Source organism: Heptranchias perlo, chromosome 13, assembly GCF_035084215.1.
Source record: "Heptranchias perlo isolate sHepPer1 chromosome 13, sHepPer1.hap1, whole genome shotgun sequence".
NCBI classification, from domain to species: Eukaryota; Metazoa; Chordata; class Chondrichthyes; order Hexanchiformes; family Hexanchidae; genus Heptranchias; species Heptranchias perlo.
This window is the reverse complement of record NC_090337.1, coordinates 51,790,253-51,808,494: the sequence shown is the minus strand read 5'-3', so window position 1 is coordinate 51,808,494 and position 18,242 is coordinate 51,790,253. Positions and strand designations below refer to the sequence as shown.

The 18,242-nt window shown below is 39.8% G+C and overlaps 1 protein-coding gene across 3 annotated transcripts in view; it reads left to right on the top strand.

The window, feature by feature from the left end:
* Positions 1–17,308, top strand: part of LOC137331595 (SH2/SH3 adapter protein NCK1-like) — a 187,034-nt gene extending 169,726 nt beyond the window's left edge. For all 3 annotated transcript variants that reach the window (XM_067995497.1, XM_067995496.1, XM_067995498.1), the window contains 2 exons: positions 12,764–13,479; positions 14,217–17,308. In XM_067995497.1, coding sequence (XP_067851598.1) covers positions 12,764–13,479; positions 14,217–14,411 — 911 coding nt within the window. In that variant the 3' untranslated portion in view covers positions 14,412–17,308. The remainder of the gene's footprint in view (positions 1–12,763; positions 13,480–14,216) is intronic.
* The last annotated feature ends 934 nt before the right edge of the window (positions 17,309–18,242 follow it).

Here is an 18,242-nt window from a genome sequence, read left to right as displayed (position 1 = left end):
AGTGGTGACCATTTTGAAGATGTCCCCCACCCTACTGACAGCTTAATCTGGCCTATACTGATTTTTACTTCCTTTTGCACAAAGGCCTTTCCTGTTCATAGTTTCCATCATCTTTCTACCAAGATAGTCGCACATGATTGGGTGTCAATAAAGAACACAGTGTTAATGTTAACTCTGTCATGGGATTTCAAACTGTCAAACGGTCAGATATATTTCTAAATGAATGTGTTATAGGGGTTAGAGTTCACTGTGTAATCTGGGAATTGTGGAGACAGTATTGTCAAATTACTGGTTGGAAGAGGATTAATATTTAGAAACCAAAACGCACCATACACTTTTTTTTCCTTTTGCACAAAGGCCTTTCCTGTTCATGGTTTCAAGTAATTGACTTTTTTGTAGCCAAAGCAACCGAAAGTAATTGTAAATTCCCAATGGAGAATGAGGCAAGTTCCCGATGCTTCTGTGTAGCAGTACAATTGGTTCTTTTCATATGCTTTTGATGACATGATCAAAACTACTTAAATGTAGTGTAGACTTAATCCTCTTTTTTTAAAAAAAACAAACACTTGCTTAAAATATTTCTTCAGTGGTAGGCTTTTTGAATCTAAAACGATCTAAACTTTACTGAAATAAGTACCAGTACTTGTTTGAAAGGGATTTCTGGAAGTTTCAAAATTTTTCTCGAGTCCAGTAGTTAAAGTAACCTCCTAACTTCCAATTAATGTGGAAAAAATTACAAGTAAGTACCACTTCCAAGAAAGATTAATTTAGCAAGTATTGAATTTTTCTCTTTTTTTGAAATGTATCGGTTTTCAACTAATGTGCATACATATGTAATCCATACACTTAGTTGCTGTTTGTAACCTGTGTAGTGACTTCTGTAGGCTTCTGTGCAGTTAAACTGCTTTATATTGGACGATGCACGCCGTTATTGTGCAAATCGGCCAGCAACTTGTGGCGAGGTAGAGATATCCCATGAATTGCGAATCGTCACCAGTTGCTGGACGATTTGCACTGCTCCGCTGTTTGCTTCGTGAAAACGGCATCTCTCCCTTAACCTCCCCGCGCGTTTCATGAAGTTACTGCATTTGCACATTAATTGCCCATTAAACTCTCCATGGAAAGTTAAGTCTGGTAAGTAATAGCATAAGTACCCATTCAGTGACGAGATAATTGTTAATGATTGCCAATCAACCTCTCTGGCCCAGAAAATGAACAATTAAAAGTGGTCTCATTCCTTCAGGTAGTGAATTTGTAGATTTTTTTTTTCTTTCTTTTCCTTTGTCTCTTTTTCTCTCAATCCAATTTTTCTTTCCCTCTCTATTTCTCTTTCTGTACCTGATTTGACATTGAATTCACCCAGAAATGGCTGGTATAATAATTCTATTATTTTAGCGCCTCCACAATGTGATGATGATGCCGTTCCAAATTACTTTTGGAAGTTGCCCCAATCAGATTTCATTTGTGAATTGTAAAATATTTAATTGTAAAACTGTGATTTAAAAATTGTGTGTTGATATTTTTCTAGTCGAAAGGAAGGTTCAGAAAAGTTATGCGAGCTTCATCTGATTGCCAATTCCCCATGGAAAAGTAAAATTTCATCTTACCTGCTTTTAGATACTTGATTTGTTGTCCAAAACACAACTGCTCTGCCCAGTAGTAATATCCTTGCTATTCACCCATTCCCACAGTCATTTTTGAAGCACTACAGTGCTTTCTGCTTGAATGCTGGGAACCAAATCCCGTATACTTTCCTGATCTCATTGTTGAACTGAGTGCATGACAGGAAGAAAATGTAATTATTACTGTGCACTACCCTCTCTGCAGGTAATACTTTAACACTTGTTACAGGGTGGTGAGGTTCCCAGGAGATGAAGTATAACTGAAATGTTCACTGAGAGAACATTCAATACTCCCACAATATCCCACATCAAATCGCTGCAGTGTTGTGAAATGAAGCATGGGAATGGGCTAATTACTATGCTCATCTTAAGGAACTGGCAGATGCTTGGGTCAGGATCCTGAGTGTAACTTATCTGGAAGTTTTATTATTGAATTAAGCACAATTTATATGTTTTTTTGCCCATGTTACATAGTATTTACAGGTATACACATTGAGGCTCATTTCAATAGCATTATGTAGTTAGGATTGACAGCTGGAGTACCTCTTGGATCTGCAGGCTCACTGGGAGTAGAGTATAGGTGAGATTTGGGAGCATATAGTTTTGGGCACAGGGTCACCCTGTGGGCAGTGAGAAGCTTGGCCCTCCATGTTGGTCCTAGGATTTCTTCATTTGTAAGGGATTGGGGTTGTGATTATATGTTTTTTGTCTTCTGGTGAAAGCTATAATTCCTTGCTGGGATAAGGTTCAATAGGCATCTGGGCCCACGCCTAAGTGATCAGTTATGTGTGTGAATTTTGATGGTGAGCGTTGGCAAGCTGTTTGACTGCAGGAAGCATTGTAGCCTTGGTTGTGCTCAACAGTTATCCCAATACTTGTACTTCTAGCAGGACTCACTAGATAGTGATCAAAAGCAGGAGCCCAGTTTGATTTCCTCTATTCCCACTCCTAACCCATGGATGTTGAGGGCAATTGTAGTGCATTACTGCTGCCTTGACTTAGAGAAAACCAGGAATCAAAACTGTTTCCTGTATTGCATGGCTCAGCTGTTCACTAGAAAAAATAGCTCATCACACCACTCTCCTGATGGCTGACTGTATAAATCATATATAAAGAGTGCTATTCCTGTAAAATACAGATGTGTTTATACCATGAGTAGAATGTACATTAATGAGTAGGGATAAGTGAACCATTTCCTGTCGCGAGGTTCTGTTTGGATTGTGATACCCACTTGGTTGAACCGTTCAGTTCAGATTCTTAAAAAGTCCTAGTGTGTGTACACTGGGAAAGAAAAAGTTGTGAAAAATTTGTAACTGTGAGATTTTACCATTTAAATATCTTTCAGCCTACTGCCTAATTTTTCCCCCCAAGTTATAAAGAACACGATTGTGCATAGTAACTTTTTGGCTCATGCCAGTTTTGACAAAAGGAAGGATTTTGATGTGTTCAGATTTCTGGCTTGGCTTTGAACTGCTCCTTAAATAGAGACCATCGTTCCAAGCTGAACATCTGTTTGCTTAAAAAAAAATTGTACAAACAGAACATGAAACTTGAAACTATCGTCTGTGAAAGCTAAACATTTGATGTGGAACCTTCAACTCATGCATGCCTCTACCAGTTCTGAGTCATTCAATCCAGTGTGACTATGGGTGTATCCTCAACTGCTGTAGCATTTTGCATCCCATCCAATCTAGAATTTTCCATTTATAGATACTGTAGAAGATTTAGGTTCTGAGCTCATCGGAAAAAGAAACTCTGTAATCGTTGGGTTGAAAAAGTTATTTGTGAAAATAAGGGTTTCAAATATAACTTGTACTGGAAGAATTAGGTTTGGTTGAAATCAGAAAAGTGGTTCCAGTGTTATTTCTGAAGCAACCATTTGACCAATTGATGAAAGTACAGAAAAATTGATGATGAATTAGAGCAAAATGCTAAATTTTTTTTAAAGTGCTGCTCCAAGTGTATAAAAACCAGAGCTGCAGCAAACAGTGGTGATCTCTGCTGGTATAGACACGCAGATGATTTATGGCCCAATTTTAGCAATGAGAGGGAAAAGGTTAGGCTGTTCAAATTTTGTTTTGTTGTCGTTACTGAACAGCTCTTCTATAGTGATGAGGAGGAAAAGTTTGTGTCAATCGCGATAATCTGACAAAGGGAAATTTGCAAGAAATCAATTGCTTTACTGGGATTACCTTTATGTTTTGTTACCATAGCAGCAAACTGGCGAGCAGGTTAAATGTTGGGGTCAGCTATTTCTGTAGAAAGCTTTTGTGTCATTGACAGGGAAAAAGATTTTCCAAAATAATTAAGGGGCACTCCAGGTACCTGTTGGCTGCAATGTGGAGCCAGCAGATCAGAGTTGCACTGCTGGCTTCTGCTTTGCTCTTGCTGAAAGTGGTATTATAATTTGGCCTATTAAAATAAAATCATATACATGTAGCCTAGTAGTTATGCTGGAGCGTTTGAATCCTAACTAGAGGTCTGAGTATTAATATCAGTCTGTACTAATATGGGTTCATGGACTTTCCTTAAAGGTGCGTTTTGGTATTCTTAACGCGATCGAGGGAAGGGGGTAGGGGAGTGTAAAAGAAGGGAGACCACTTCTTGTGTTACTTCTGATGGGTTAACTAAGATTGGCAATTGGTAAGTCTATCTTTTTAATTTTCTTGCCAATTTTCTGCTCCCCTTTAAGGTATTGACTTCTAGAGGTTCCCTGGGTGCTATTTGCTCTCCTGTACCTTGCTCAAATGGCCATTATTTATATAAGAGTCTTGTTGGCGAAGCTGATCCCATCCTCATTGTAAGGGTTGTATATTGCAGTCTTGCAGCAGGAGCCCATGAATAGATATCAGGAGTGGGAGGAGGGAACTATGGCCGCTTTTTGGTTTTTATTCCCCTTATCTGAGGAATACTGGCCGATTGTGCTGCACCATCTGCTACTGGCTCAGTGCAGACCAATAATTAAACCAGGGATACTCCTGATATGTATGGCTCAGATACTCGCTGGATGAACTTGTTGAATCATTGGGGAATCTGGTTCCGCTTCTAGAATCTGTGCACATGCTTGCAGCTTGTCTACCAGACTGAAGGAAATGGTGCAGATGCAGAGGGCAACCTAAAACATAAGTGTACGTATTAGTAAAAAAAAATGGGAAAATAGCTTAGGTAAAAGGCCAAGGCCATTAGTGCAGGACACTACTAAGGTTTAAAATAGTTGGAGAAAAGATCAGATAAATCAAAAAGTCACTGTTAGGTGAACCAAGCTTATTTTAAAAGCTTGTGAATTGTAGAAGGAACAGAAGGCTGAAGGGACTCTGGGAAAGGAATGAGTTAGAGTGGGAGACTCTGCACAGAGTCTTGATTTGAACACACTTTTCAGAACGTCAAGTGTTAATGAATAGCGAAGTTGTAAACAGCTAAATTCTTGGAAATTTCAAAATTGTTGCGATTTAGACATGAATGAAGTGATTACAGTCTAGGCACCCTTAGTATATCCAGAAGTGGTAACAGTTGAGAAGGTCTCGCAGGACAGTTTTCAACCTGGAAGAACTATTGTACGAATACTACTTTGTAAACATTCATCAGTTCTTATATTGTAAAATTTATCAATTGGAAGTGAAGGTTAATTATAAATTTTTCAAACAAAATTATAAATGGCAAAAGTACTAATAAGCCAAGGAGTGCAGTGGTTGGCAATTGGTGCACAATAGTAAGGATGTTTGGTTATGTAGTGTAAGGTGCATTACATAGATTACTGATCTGTAGGAAATTTTGCTTGCAAACTCTGCTCATTGCTCAAGTATAAATTGGGACCACTCTCACAAGGAATTGGATGTGCTGAGCATCTGGTATTTAATTAGTTATAGCATATAATCAATGAGCAGTGGAGCTTTGGAAATATTTCATTAGACGTAATACAAGGCAGTGCGCACGGCTCCCTGACAGCAAAACACTTATTAAACCAAGGAGATTTTAGACGGGGTCAGGTGGTTAATTTAGTAAATATAATTTGAATCGAATAATTTTTGGGAGAGGGGGCAGGGAGGGGTTAATTTTTGTTCAATCTTTTGAATTTTGCTTCAACAAAAGTTTTACCTGCAATTGTAGGTTCTTTTGGTTTTGTGCCTTTTTAAAAACAAACCTCCTTAAATTGGTCCTGGTCTAACCATACTATATTGAGAGCAATATGAATCTGGCACTGTCTCCTACTTTAGCTACAACTTGTGCACCAAATTGCACGTGTAGTTTTTTTCATATACAACCTTCAATGTGATGACTAATGTAATATAGCAGTACATGTGTGTGAAAGTATAATACTTGCTGAATCCTGAGCAGCCTGTTAACTTGTACAGTGGTCTTTAAAAGTTTTCTGTTCTGGAAACTATTACAAATGGGGACTTTTTCCAACATGTTTTACTCGTGTTCATCACAAAATACAGGCGTGTGTTGTGTGTGTGTTGTGTGTGTTGTGTGTGTTGGTGTGTGTGTGTTGGTGTGTGTGTGTTGGTGTGTGTGTGTTGGTGTGTGTGTGTTGGTGTGTGTGTGTTGGTGTGTGTGTGTTGGTGTGTGTGTGTTGGTGTGTGTGTGTTGGTGTGTGTGTGTGTTGGTGTGTGTGTGTTGGTGTGTGTGTGTGTGTTGGTGTGTGTGTGTGTGTTGGTGTGTGTGTGTGTGTTGGTGTGTGTGTGTGTGTTGGTGTGTGTGTGTGTGTTGGTGTGTGTGTGTGTGTGTTGGTGTGTGTGTGTGTGTTGGTGTGTGTGTGTGTGTTGGTGTGTGTGTGTGTGTTGGTGTGTGTGTGTGTGTTGGTGTGTGTGTGTGTGTTGGTGTGTGTGTGTGTGTTGGTGTGTGTGTGTGTGTTGGTGTGTGTGTGTGTGTGTTGGTGTGTGTGTGTGTGTGTTGGTGTGTGTGTGTGTGTGTTGGTGTGTGTGTGTGTGTGTTGGTGTGTGTGTGTGTGTTGGTGTGTGTGTGTGTGTTGGTGTGTGTGTGTTGGTGTGTGTGTGTGTGGTGTGTGTGTGTGCCTCAGGCCCAGTATTCCACAGTGACTTGGGGATTTGGTTCAAACACGTAAGCTAAAGAAACCAGGAGTACCACTTGCATGCACCTGGTCCAGGTAACTTTTTAAATCAGAACAAAAATCTTTTCTTTTGAAGAGGTCCCCGATCTTTTCTCAATAGGGAGGTAAACAAGTTCTTAATCGAATATATCTTCCAGGTAGATAGGATGAACTGCAGCCCCCTCCCCTCAACTGTTTGATCATAAGGATTAATTGTTCAGGCCTAGTTTCCCGTTGACTGTTTGCTTGTTTTCAAACAGACAGCCGGCACAGATGAGAGGTAACAAGAATAGGTTAGATGGTTGAAGGCAAGAGGAATCAAGTGATTTGTGAACAGGACAGGCACATTGGATTAGGACTACTGCTTGTGTGCAGCACTGACTGTACAGGTGTGAATGACATTGAAGCTCTGTAGTAATAGTGTTTTCGGTACAGTATACAACAACAACATGCATTTATATCGCATTTTTAACGTAGTGAAATGTCTCAAGGCGCTTCACAGGAGCGTTATCAAACAAAATTGACACCGAGCCACATGAGATATTAGGACAGGTGACCAAAAGCTTGGTCAAAGAGATAGGCCTTAGGAGCATCTTAAAGGAGGAGAGAGGTTTCGGGAGAGAATTCCAGAGCTTAGTGCCTAGGCAGCTGAAGGCACGGCCGCCAATGGTGGAGTGATTTAAAATGGGGGATGCGCAAGAGGCAAGAATTGGAGGAGCGCAGAGATTTCTGAGGGTTGTAGGGCTGGAGGAAGTCAGAGAGAGAGGAAGGTGCGAGGCCATGGAGTGATTTTACAACAAGGATGAGAATTTTAAAATCGAGGCGTTCCCTGAATGCATAAGTTAGTGAGCAGAGGGGTGATGGGAGAACGGGACGTGGTGCAAGTTAGGATACGGGAAGCAGAGTTTTGGATGAGCTCAAGTTTATGGAGGGTGGAAGATGGGTGGCCAGCTAGGAGAGCATTGGAATAGTAGAGTCTAGAGGTAACGGGCATGAATGAGGGTTTCAGCAGCAGATGAGCTGAGGCACGGGCAGAGACGGGCGATGTTACGGAGGTGGAGGTAGGCCGTCTTGGTGGTGGAGCAGATATGTGGTTGGAAGCTCATCTCGGTGTCAGATAGGACGCCAAGGTTGCGAACGGTCTGGTTCAGCCTCAGACAGTGGCCAGGGGGCGAGGGATGGAGTCGGTGGCTCGGGAACAGAGTTTGTGGCAGGGAACAAAGGCAATGGCTTCAGTCTTCCAAATATTTAGTTGGAGGAAATTTTTGCTCATCCAGTACTGGATGTCAGACAAGCAGTGAGACAAATGAGAGACTATGGAGGGGTCGAGGGAGGTGGTTGTGAAGTAGAGCTGGGTGTCGTCAGCGTACATGTGGATTCTGGCGTGTTTTTGGATGATGTCACCAAGGGGCAGCATGGAGATGAGAAATAGGAGGGGGCCAAGGATAGATCCTTGGGGACTCCAGAGATAACGGTGCAGGAGTGGGAAGAGAAGCCGTTGCAGCTGATTTTCTGGCTACAACCGGATAGATAAGAATGGAACCAGGCGAGCACTCTGCCACCCAGCTGGATGACGCAGGAGAGGCGTTGAAGGAGGATGGTGTGGTCGTCCATGTCAAAGGCTGCAAACAGGTCGAGAAGGATGAGGAGGGATAGTTTACCATCATCACAGTCACATAGGATGTCATTTGTGACTTTGATAGGGGCCGTTTCAGTACTGTTGCGGGAGTGGAAACCCCTAAGTGGCGTTGAAATAGAAAGCATTGATACTCATTATACAGCCTAGGAATGCAGCTTGTCTCCTCACCCATGGGCAAATGCAGAACTGTGCTTCACATGTCTGCACGGTTCTCTTCGTGGCCCACCCAGTTGGGAATTTCACTGAAGTGGAGACTCAGCACTGTTCATTCTCTTCCAGGAGATGGGACTATACCAGCTTACAAACAATGCCGGACAGGATAAGACCCTCTGGTCCATTGAGCCTGTCCTATCCATTTGTACTGTGGAACCTGAAATAATGCTGCTTCCTAACTCTGTTCCCTTGCTCCCTAATAAAGAAAACTGGAGGAAGGAAGAGGGTGAACAGAAAGGAGAAGCAGTCCACAAAGGGAAGTGTAAAACACTCGGGAGGAAAGATGCAGAGAAATAGTAAATGAATATGTCCTCCCGACCCCACTAATCTTGCTCCTCTGATTCCATTCTTGGGTTATGCTGTTACTACCCTGAGTGCGTGGACTGTTGACCTTTTCTTTCAAGACCTTCATTTCCATTTTATAGCCAATAATTAGGAGGTGCATGTGTTTGAGCTTAAGGTGTTGCTGTAAAACCCAATCTCAGCCCATCACTCATTCCGTCTGGTGGATTGCTTACTCTCAGACCCCTTCTCCCACCTCTCCTGTCCAAATAATTTGTTATCGATGGATATTTTTCATTTTCCCCAAACGTCAACCCTTTTCTATCACCATCTTATTTATAATTTTAGCTTTTGTCTTGGCAATGTAATCTGTCTCCTTTTTGACTCTACATCATTTCCACAATCTGTGGTAGCTTCTTTCATTAAGTAACTGCTCAAATATTTAGAAATGTGAAATAATTTTCTGACCTTTGGAATTGAATTAAGATCCACTGAGGGGAGCAGCCATGATATGAAAGGAAATTGGGAATGAAGTTCCTTTTTATGTGGGAAAGGATTTCTTGCAAGTATAAAGTTTTTTTTTTAAAAGAGGCAAGCCAGGGGAAGTGTAGCTGGTTGCTAGGAGATGGAGCTGACAGCATTTAACATTTTAAGTTAGCTCAAATATCAGTACATTGGCAAATGCAGTGGTAATTTTGAGATTTAGATTAGCATAGATGGTGTATATCTATTTCCTGTAATGTTCAATATAGGAATTGTGAAAGACTGATAGTTTAATTTTAAAAAAAATTGCACTAATTGCTAGTTTATTGCTACAACTCCTGAATCGACCTTTACATACCCAAGGTATCAATATATTTGATGCAGAAAAGAAAACTCTTAACCAAGAACTATTGCAGTGGATGTGTTCTTTTTATTAAAAAAAAGAAACTTTCAAAGAACTCTTCAGTGTTATTAGCTGGATATTTGAAACACACGAGCAGATTTTCCTCTTCAATGCCACAACTGAGCACTGAACTTAAAACGAATGGATAAAAAATTTTGAGCAGCTTGTCTGATTTTGTGATGAGGGCTGAAGAGGAAAATCTACCCCACGATGTCCTGCCTAAATGGCCACATTTCAGTGTATTTAAGATGAACTGCATTTTCAACTTTGAGGATTCTGATTTTAGGAAGAGTTACAATTTTAAGGTTCTGTAAATAGACTATTTGATCTTTATGATTCTTTAATCGGTGATGACAAACACAAACAAAGGGCCTCCACAACATGAGTTTAGCAGCAGGCCTCCATCTGATTGGCACTAATCCAATATTTCTGCTGATGTCCCATTATATAGCTACTAAAGAAAGAAGTTACATTTATATATCTTTTATGAACATAGGACATCCCAAAGGGCTTTATGCCAATGAATTACTTTTGAAGTGTAGTCACTGTTGTTTTGTAGACATTTAGTGCCACTTTGTGCACAGCAAGGTCCCACAAACAGCAGTGAGATAAACGGCTAGTGAATCTGTTTGTGTTGGTTGAGGGATAAGAATTGGCCAGGACACTGGCAGAGCTACCCTGCTCTTCTTTGAATTGTGCCATGGGATTGAGGATCTGTCCACCTGAGCAGGTGGACAGATCCTCAATTTAACATCTCAAAGACACCACCTCTGACAGTGCAACACACTCTCAGTACTGCACTGAAGCATCAGCCTAGATTAAATGCTCTCAAGTCTTAGAGTAGGGCTTGAACCCATGACCACCTGACTCAGAGGCAAGAGAGCCACTATAGAACTGACTATATAAGATAGCGTTTGGGTTTTTCAAATTACACCCATCTTAGTTCATTAACCACCATAGCAGCCTAAAACAATTTTGTAGATTTGTGACTTGAAGAAAGATTAATTATTTATTACCAGGCAAACCAAATTCTGAGATTCTCTGCTGTTCTGAAATTTGGAGGGCATCCGGAAACTTAAACTGACCCAAACCATTGGTGATAAAAATTTCAGTTGGGGTCCTGTTTGTGAGTAGCCATTATTATTGCCCAACTGCATAATTGGTAGGAATTGCTGAGATTCAATTTATACCAATTTATTTAGACACACGTGTAATTGATGTGTTTGACACTTTGAGATGAATTTATTTGCACCTCCTGCAACTTAGGTGATTTTTAAACTTGCTGTGTATGGGGGACCCTTTGTGAATATTGACACAATCCTGGGAAACACCTGCAAATATTGACTTAATCCAATCCTGACTTTAGTAGCTGAAACAGTCTTTTTAAAGAAAAATAGTGCAGCTATTGTAGAAAATGTTTTAGTAAACAACATTAGAAGTAATGTGATGTAGTATGTGAACAAACATGGAGAAATACAGAAATCTGATGAATGGACAAAAATCAAGTGACCTCACTGACCCCTGACACCAGTGTGAATACCTGCATGTTACTTAATGGAATGTGAGACACTTCGTCACCTGAATGGTAACCTGGCAGAGCAGATCTCCCACCCGTTGTAGAATTGGATGAATATGGGGCGGGGGGAGAAATCTACAATGGGCGGATGGTCCACTCTACCAGGTAACAGCTCAGACAGTAAAGTTGAAAATCACCCCCTATATCTCTTCTGCCTGAAATGCTGAACAATTAGCAATTTCCTTTTTAGCAATCTCATTCTGGGGCACCACATATAAAAAGCCGGATAACCAGGTGGTGAAGGATAGAATACTAGAACCTGGTCTTCAGTAACGTACAAGCCTTTATTCACAGAGATCACCCTTACGCATCGTGCACTCCCTCCTATAAATGGATACAAGGCAGTCACCAACTGATACCCACCACCTGAATACAATTAACACTAATTGATCTAAACCACACGGATACAATTAACACCACAGTCTTCAAACTAAATAGAATTCGTAAAATTTATGTCACATCCAGATTTTTTTTCTGTGATCGACATCACTGGTGTTGCTGTTGAATCTTTGAGGTGTTTAGCAATTACACAAATCAGCAGCTGAATTGGAAATTGAACACTTAAAGCAACGTATACTTAAATTGAGATTTACCATTCAGTTGATTTAATATTTTTCTTCAAAATTCTCTCTTTTGCAGTACCATTTGCTTGCTCAAATGGATAGTAAAGATCATTGCTGCTTGTGTTTGTCTGCATAAGTTACCACGCTCCCAAAAGTACTTCACTGTGAAGTGCTATATCGAATGTAAGTAAATATCGTTCTGCTGAGGGCACTGACTCTTGATGGGGCAGTTTCACGAGTGTCGGCGGTGCGTTAGTTCCGCGCCCAGGTGGCCATTCTTCATGTGAGTTTTGACTATCGCTGTCTATTTGACTGTGGAGGGTATCGGCGTCAAGCGCAAGCCTGATGTCCTCATGCACACACTATTCAGGGGTCTCACTGGATGACCAGCGGGAACATTTGGCCTTTTAAAAAAAAATGTATTTTTTCCCCCGTTTTTATGTTAAAAGCTGAGGACCCGGGAGATCAATTACTGTAACCAACTGCTTCTTCAGCGAGGTGAGGTGGTTCAGCGCAAACCACAGACCTTGCTGGACTATATGACTTTGGGCAGTTATACAGTTGACACAGCTGATCTGGTAAAGTGATAAATTCTTTTCAAGTAAGCCATCATATGGAAACAGGCATTCTGCAACAAAACAGTTCCTTGAATGCTAAACGATTATAACTGTGAATACTTTAGATCCTCCAGGACGGATAATGTTATTGAAGCAGTGAGCTCTATATGCAAGGAAGTGGCTATAACCACAGTTGAATGCAGCTGATTTGTCTCCATGAAATACTGTTTAATATCTTTCTTCCTTGTGTGTGTGCACAAAATACCCTTGCAGTCATGGTTGATATGTTACTTGAAGTACTTTTGCGTAGTTTTATGCTGCGTAGGTTTCATTATCTTGCCTAGTATAGTAATATTTTATTTTTTTTTGTTCAAGGAATTGGAAAAGTGAAACGGAAACCAAGTATTCGAGACACTGCATCCAATGCAGATGCCGACGGTTATGCTGACAATGGGGAACGTCTGTATGACTTGAATGCTCCTGCTTATGTCAAATTCAACTACTCAGCAGAGAGAGATGATGAACTTTCATTGGTTAAAGGGACAAAAGTTACCGTCATGGAAAAATGCAGTGATGGATGGTGGAGGGGTAGTTATAATGGACAAACTGGTTGGTTCCCCTCAAATTATGTTATGGAGGAACCAGAGGGCTCCACAGTGGAACCTGTTGGCTCATTAACAGAGAGACTAGCAGCGGTTGTGAACAATGCGCACAATGTCAAAGTACTGCACGTTGTGCAGGCTCTGTACCCATTCAGTTCGTCAAATGAAGAGGAGCTTAATTTCGAGAAGGGTGAAGTGATGGATGTTGTTGAGAAACCAGAAAATGATCCAGAATGGTGGAAATGTAGAAAAGCTGATGGGCAAGTGGGGCTGGTACCTAAGAACTATGTGAATATTGTGCAGACGTCGCCACCAGTCATTAGTGTTGGTCCAACACCACCTCGATGTGACTACATAGGAGCAGCAACCACCGGCAGGTTTGCTGGTAGTCCATGGTATTATGGAAAGATTACAAGGCATCAAGGAGAAATGGCTCTGAATGAAAGGGGAGTTGATGGAGATTTCATAATTCGAGACAGCGAGTCATCGGTAAGTAATGAATTAGCTATCTTAGAATTCTGATTTTCTATTTCCAAGTGACTTTTCACAGTATTCCTATAATCCTAATAAGAGACATGGTAATACGTTTAGGTACACGTATGTTTCTTTAATACATGTAATCCTTTTGGGTTCTGATTTGTGACTGATGGCAGAGGACAGTGAGGCTATAGTACCTTTTGGCACAAGTCTCTTGATACCTTCTGGGAACATTACTCGTGGTGAATTTCATGTGTAAAAGCATCAGTTTTGCCATATCCTTGCCTGCTATACCTGGATATATTGATGTTATACCAGAAGTCACTAGAACACTAGTATATAAACCAGATTTCAATATGTACTATTAAAAGGATACCGCATCCCTCCTGTTCCCTCTCCCAACTTGAATTTTTATATATAATATAGTTCTTGCATTCTTTGATTCCCTACCATCGCCTTGCTCTCCTCCCTACGGATTGAACCATGACATCAAAAACAATTGCTGATTATAATCCTGACAATTTGGGTAGAGAAATGTGGCCTTTTAAGGCAGGCAACTACTAGTGGGATTAGAAATCCAGAAAGTCACTAATATTGAGAAATTCTTCTTCCTTCCCTGATTATTACCCAGTGATACTCAATGGTGAGAGAGTGTGTGTGCATTGGGTAAAATGAGATTGGAGTCGGCATACAGAATGTGCATTTTTAAAAAGCAACCTAATCAAACTTGATTTTCACTTCTTTCACAGCCCAATGACTTCTCGGTGTCCTTGAAGGCCCAAAATAAAAACAAGCACTTCAAGGTACAGTTGAAACAAGGCCTCTACTGCATTGGACAGCGCAAGTTTGACAGCATGGAAGATTTAGTGGAACATTACAAAAAGGCGCCAATTTTCACAAGTGAACAGGGAGAGAAATTATTTTTGGTTAAGCCTTTATCTTAATTGAGAAGGGAAAAGATTCACTGAAATGGATTGTTCTTACAGGAAAAAAAGCAAAGGAGGCAAGGAAAATCATCATGATTTTTAAGACTTACTGGCAATAATGACCTATAACAGATCCACATTTAATTTTTCAATTTTAACTACACTTGTGTCCTATTTGCATTGTACTGCTGTTTAATTTGATAGCTCTTTCTTGTATGTAAAGATTTTGTGCCTTGCTTCTGTCGAGCTGCTCATTGTGAACACACTGCCTACAGTTACTTTTATCACCAATTCCTTCTTTTACTTTCTCCAATAATCTTTAATCCTTTTATATTTCACTTGCTGAATATCCCACTTAAGTCTTACTACAGATTTTTGATTATCTCTGTGCTTTGGAACCTTGTTGACTAGCTCGTAATGTGTGAGATGTGAAGTTTTATGTATTGTGCGTTTGGAATGTTCATTTGCCTTTTCTCGATTTGTTCAGTTATTCACAAGTAATATAAATCAACTGTGGTTTAATTTGGTTTGAATTCTTTTGAGAGGGTGCAAATTGCATCAGGATAAGTGCTCTAGTAGCATGACGTAAAATGTGGACATACCAGATTTTGCCTTACAATCTTTCAGACCAAAGGCTGTGTATAATTACTGTAATGTTTATATATAAAGTTACAGTTTAATCACACTTTGGTAGGTCCTGCATTGGAGTGTGACTTCAGTAATATCTTTAAAAATGTTTTTTTGGCTGTATTTAACTCCTAGGTTAATTGCAACAGAACTGCTTTGAGTTGTTCTGCCATGGTCGATTACAGGCTCCACTTAAAGCTTGCTTTTGGTAATGGTTCATATTAGAGATATACCATGTATTGTGCTGTTTATCTTATAATACAGTTGTAAAGAATATCATTATTTAACAGATATTCTACAGTCACTGATTATATCAGAAGTAATTATTCTGTTTTTCATGAAGCTCCAATTGTGTGTCCAGACCTTTTTGGCTGCACAGCTGTTGATCTGGCATGCATAATGCACCTGTGCACCTATAATACTGTATAGGCCACTGACTCACTATATTGCAGAGAGACTTTTGTTTTATTGTAGGGAGAGGGGTGAGAGAAACAAACACAAAGGTAGTCAGTTACTCAGACGTGAATGTGACGACACATAGTTTGTGTGCTACACAGATCACTTTATAGTATCACTAGAAAAGCTGTGTCTGAGTTTTCAGAATTTTATTTATCTTTAATTTATACTTAAAGCCCATCCCATGGTTATCAGATTCATTCAAAGAGATGGTGTGTATTTTTACTGTTTTAAGATATCAATGATACCAGGAATTATACCAGAGGGTAAAGGAGAAAAATGTTGTACTTTGTCTTGTGTAATTTAAAGACCAGAGGTCAGAATCTTGTTGGAAGTACAGATAAAAAGAACCTATATAGCAGCACATGTGCTCACACTAATTTCCTACCCTACTCTGTGGTTGTCTGATATAGGCAATACAAAGGGATCCGTAATGAGCAATGCTTAATGAGAGTTGTAGGAGCATATTTTTATATATTGAATTTTAGACAACCTGAGGGTTTCTGAACCCTGGTCTTTTGATGTTTAATATTGTTGTAAACCTATAGAAAAAGTTGTTGAGTATAAAGTGGCGTTTGGGAAGCTATACTTAAAGCCATTCACATTGTTTCTAATACACTTTTTCGTTATTGAAATTGCTTTACCATATGTGTATATCCCTTTTTCAAATGTCAAAAATAACTGTTAAAATATAAGATACTGTGAAGTTAAATTCTTTTTTGCTGTTCTTAGTGCAGCAAATGTCCTACATGCTTTTAGAAACTTATAATTTCCAAGTATGGTTGTGTTTAATTATTGCAAATCCCAATAAAGTTTGTAAATCATCGCTCCTCCTAATTTTATTATTGTTTCTCTGAGAAACTTATTTTCCTGAATTTAAATGAAGCTTGTTAGTTCTAACTTTTTTTAATACTAGATTATTTCAGGAAAAAAGGATACAGTCCAAAGTTGCCACTGTGGCCTACAGAATACTGAGTGAAAGCATAGTTCGGTCAATTCCATTTTTTCTAAAACAGAAGAACATAAGAACTAGGTGCAGGAATAGGCCATGCTGCCCCTCAAGCCTGCTCCACCATTCAATAAGATCATAGCTGATCTACCTCAACTGCACTTACCTGCCCTATCCCCATATCCCTTGATTTTGTTGGTGTTCAAATAACCAATGATCTCAGTTTTGAATATACTCAATGACTGAGCATCCACAGCCCTCGGGTAGAGAAAACAAAATGTGCACAAAATGCCAATCATGAAGTTTCACTAATGCTAATTTTCCTCTAACAAAAAGTAAAGACAGATGACCTTTTGTAACCTGGTGTCACAGATCAGGATTCTATGTCCATTTTTTTCCTCAAATAGGACCCAGACGTAAGCTGCCTTAAAATGCGTTTTGAGCAGAAGTTTGCCTAGCAGTACTTAGCTGCTCCATGCTGAGATAGCCATCCAGAGGCAGGTGAGAGGTGATTTTAAATGTGGGATGGACAGTTGTTTTGCACAGATACTAAACATTGGCCAATTTGATGTCCAGGACAACTTCTTTTGTTCTCTTTGGGTTTTTAAAAATCAACACAGACACCAATAGTTAAGAAGGCTGCGAAAGGAGTAAAATAGCAAGGGAGAATTAATCATAGCCTTGTCAATAGGATGGATAGCAGATTGAGTGCATCTTTCTATGTTAAGTTAGAGTCCCTCCAAGAAGGCTAGTGTACATGTGTTCTTCATTTTATAACAGTACACAAACAGAAGTTTTCCTTAAAGTTGAACTGTTTGTACCAAATGAGTATCACATCATACTCTGTGCTCTGTACATTTCATCTACCATGGAATAAAGCAGCTTATGAACAGAACCAAACAATGCCTCGCCTACTGTTAACTCAGTCCACCATCGAAGCGATTAATGGGAGTATACATGTTTAAGACAGAGCTATCAGTCTGGATAATACTCCCAGGTTCAACTACCACACTAGAGGATATTGGGCAGTGGGAGTCAATTGTTTTTTAAAAAGCAAGGCAACCAGACTGCTTAGGGAGTTAATGATACCACTGAACCCAAAAAGATACCTGCGGCAGACCTGAATTCCTATTGACTGGTAAAGTAACGTAAAAACATATAGAATGAAAAAAGAACTTCAGGCCTTTAATTCTGCTCCTTCTACAGGCCCCTGTACAGTTAACCCTCTTGTGGGATCGCTCCACCTATTTAATTTCCTGAGGGAAAGTTTGCATAAATACACCCCAATTGTCTAGTTGAGCAAAACTTGAGTTTATCTACCCACCCCACAGATGCCCTATTCACCCCAGCAGCACAGGAGCTGTAGTGGCTCATGGGATTATTTGATACTTCAGTCTATACTTATCTCAATTTTCATTTTTAAATGGATTTATTGATTTCTTAATACCTTTTTACCTCCCTCAAAGCTATGTCCCCTTTTTTTTAAAAAAAAGAAACAGCAGCCTACCATCTAACAAACTGTTAAGTGAACTAGGGGGTTTTATCCCGTGAGATTTTTTTTTAAACTTTTCTTTTAATGTTAGCTTTACATCCTTGGTATTCTGTAATGGCTGCTAGAGATGGTGAGTTTGGTTCCAAGTTCCAGTAAGCCCTGATCCTAAATTAATCAAATTGAATGGGGAGGGGTAATTCCCTATGTTCATTACATTTTAAACACCACAGAAGGGTGTTGTGTTTTCCAATTGCTGTTGGATGTCAAAAACAGATATGATAAGCTACCCAGTAAGTGAACATCATCCCAGGAGTCCCCTAAAGAT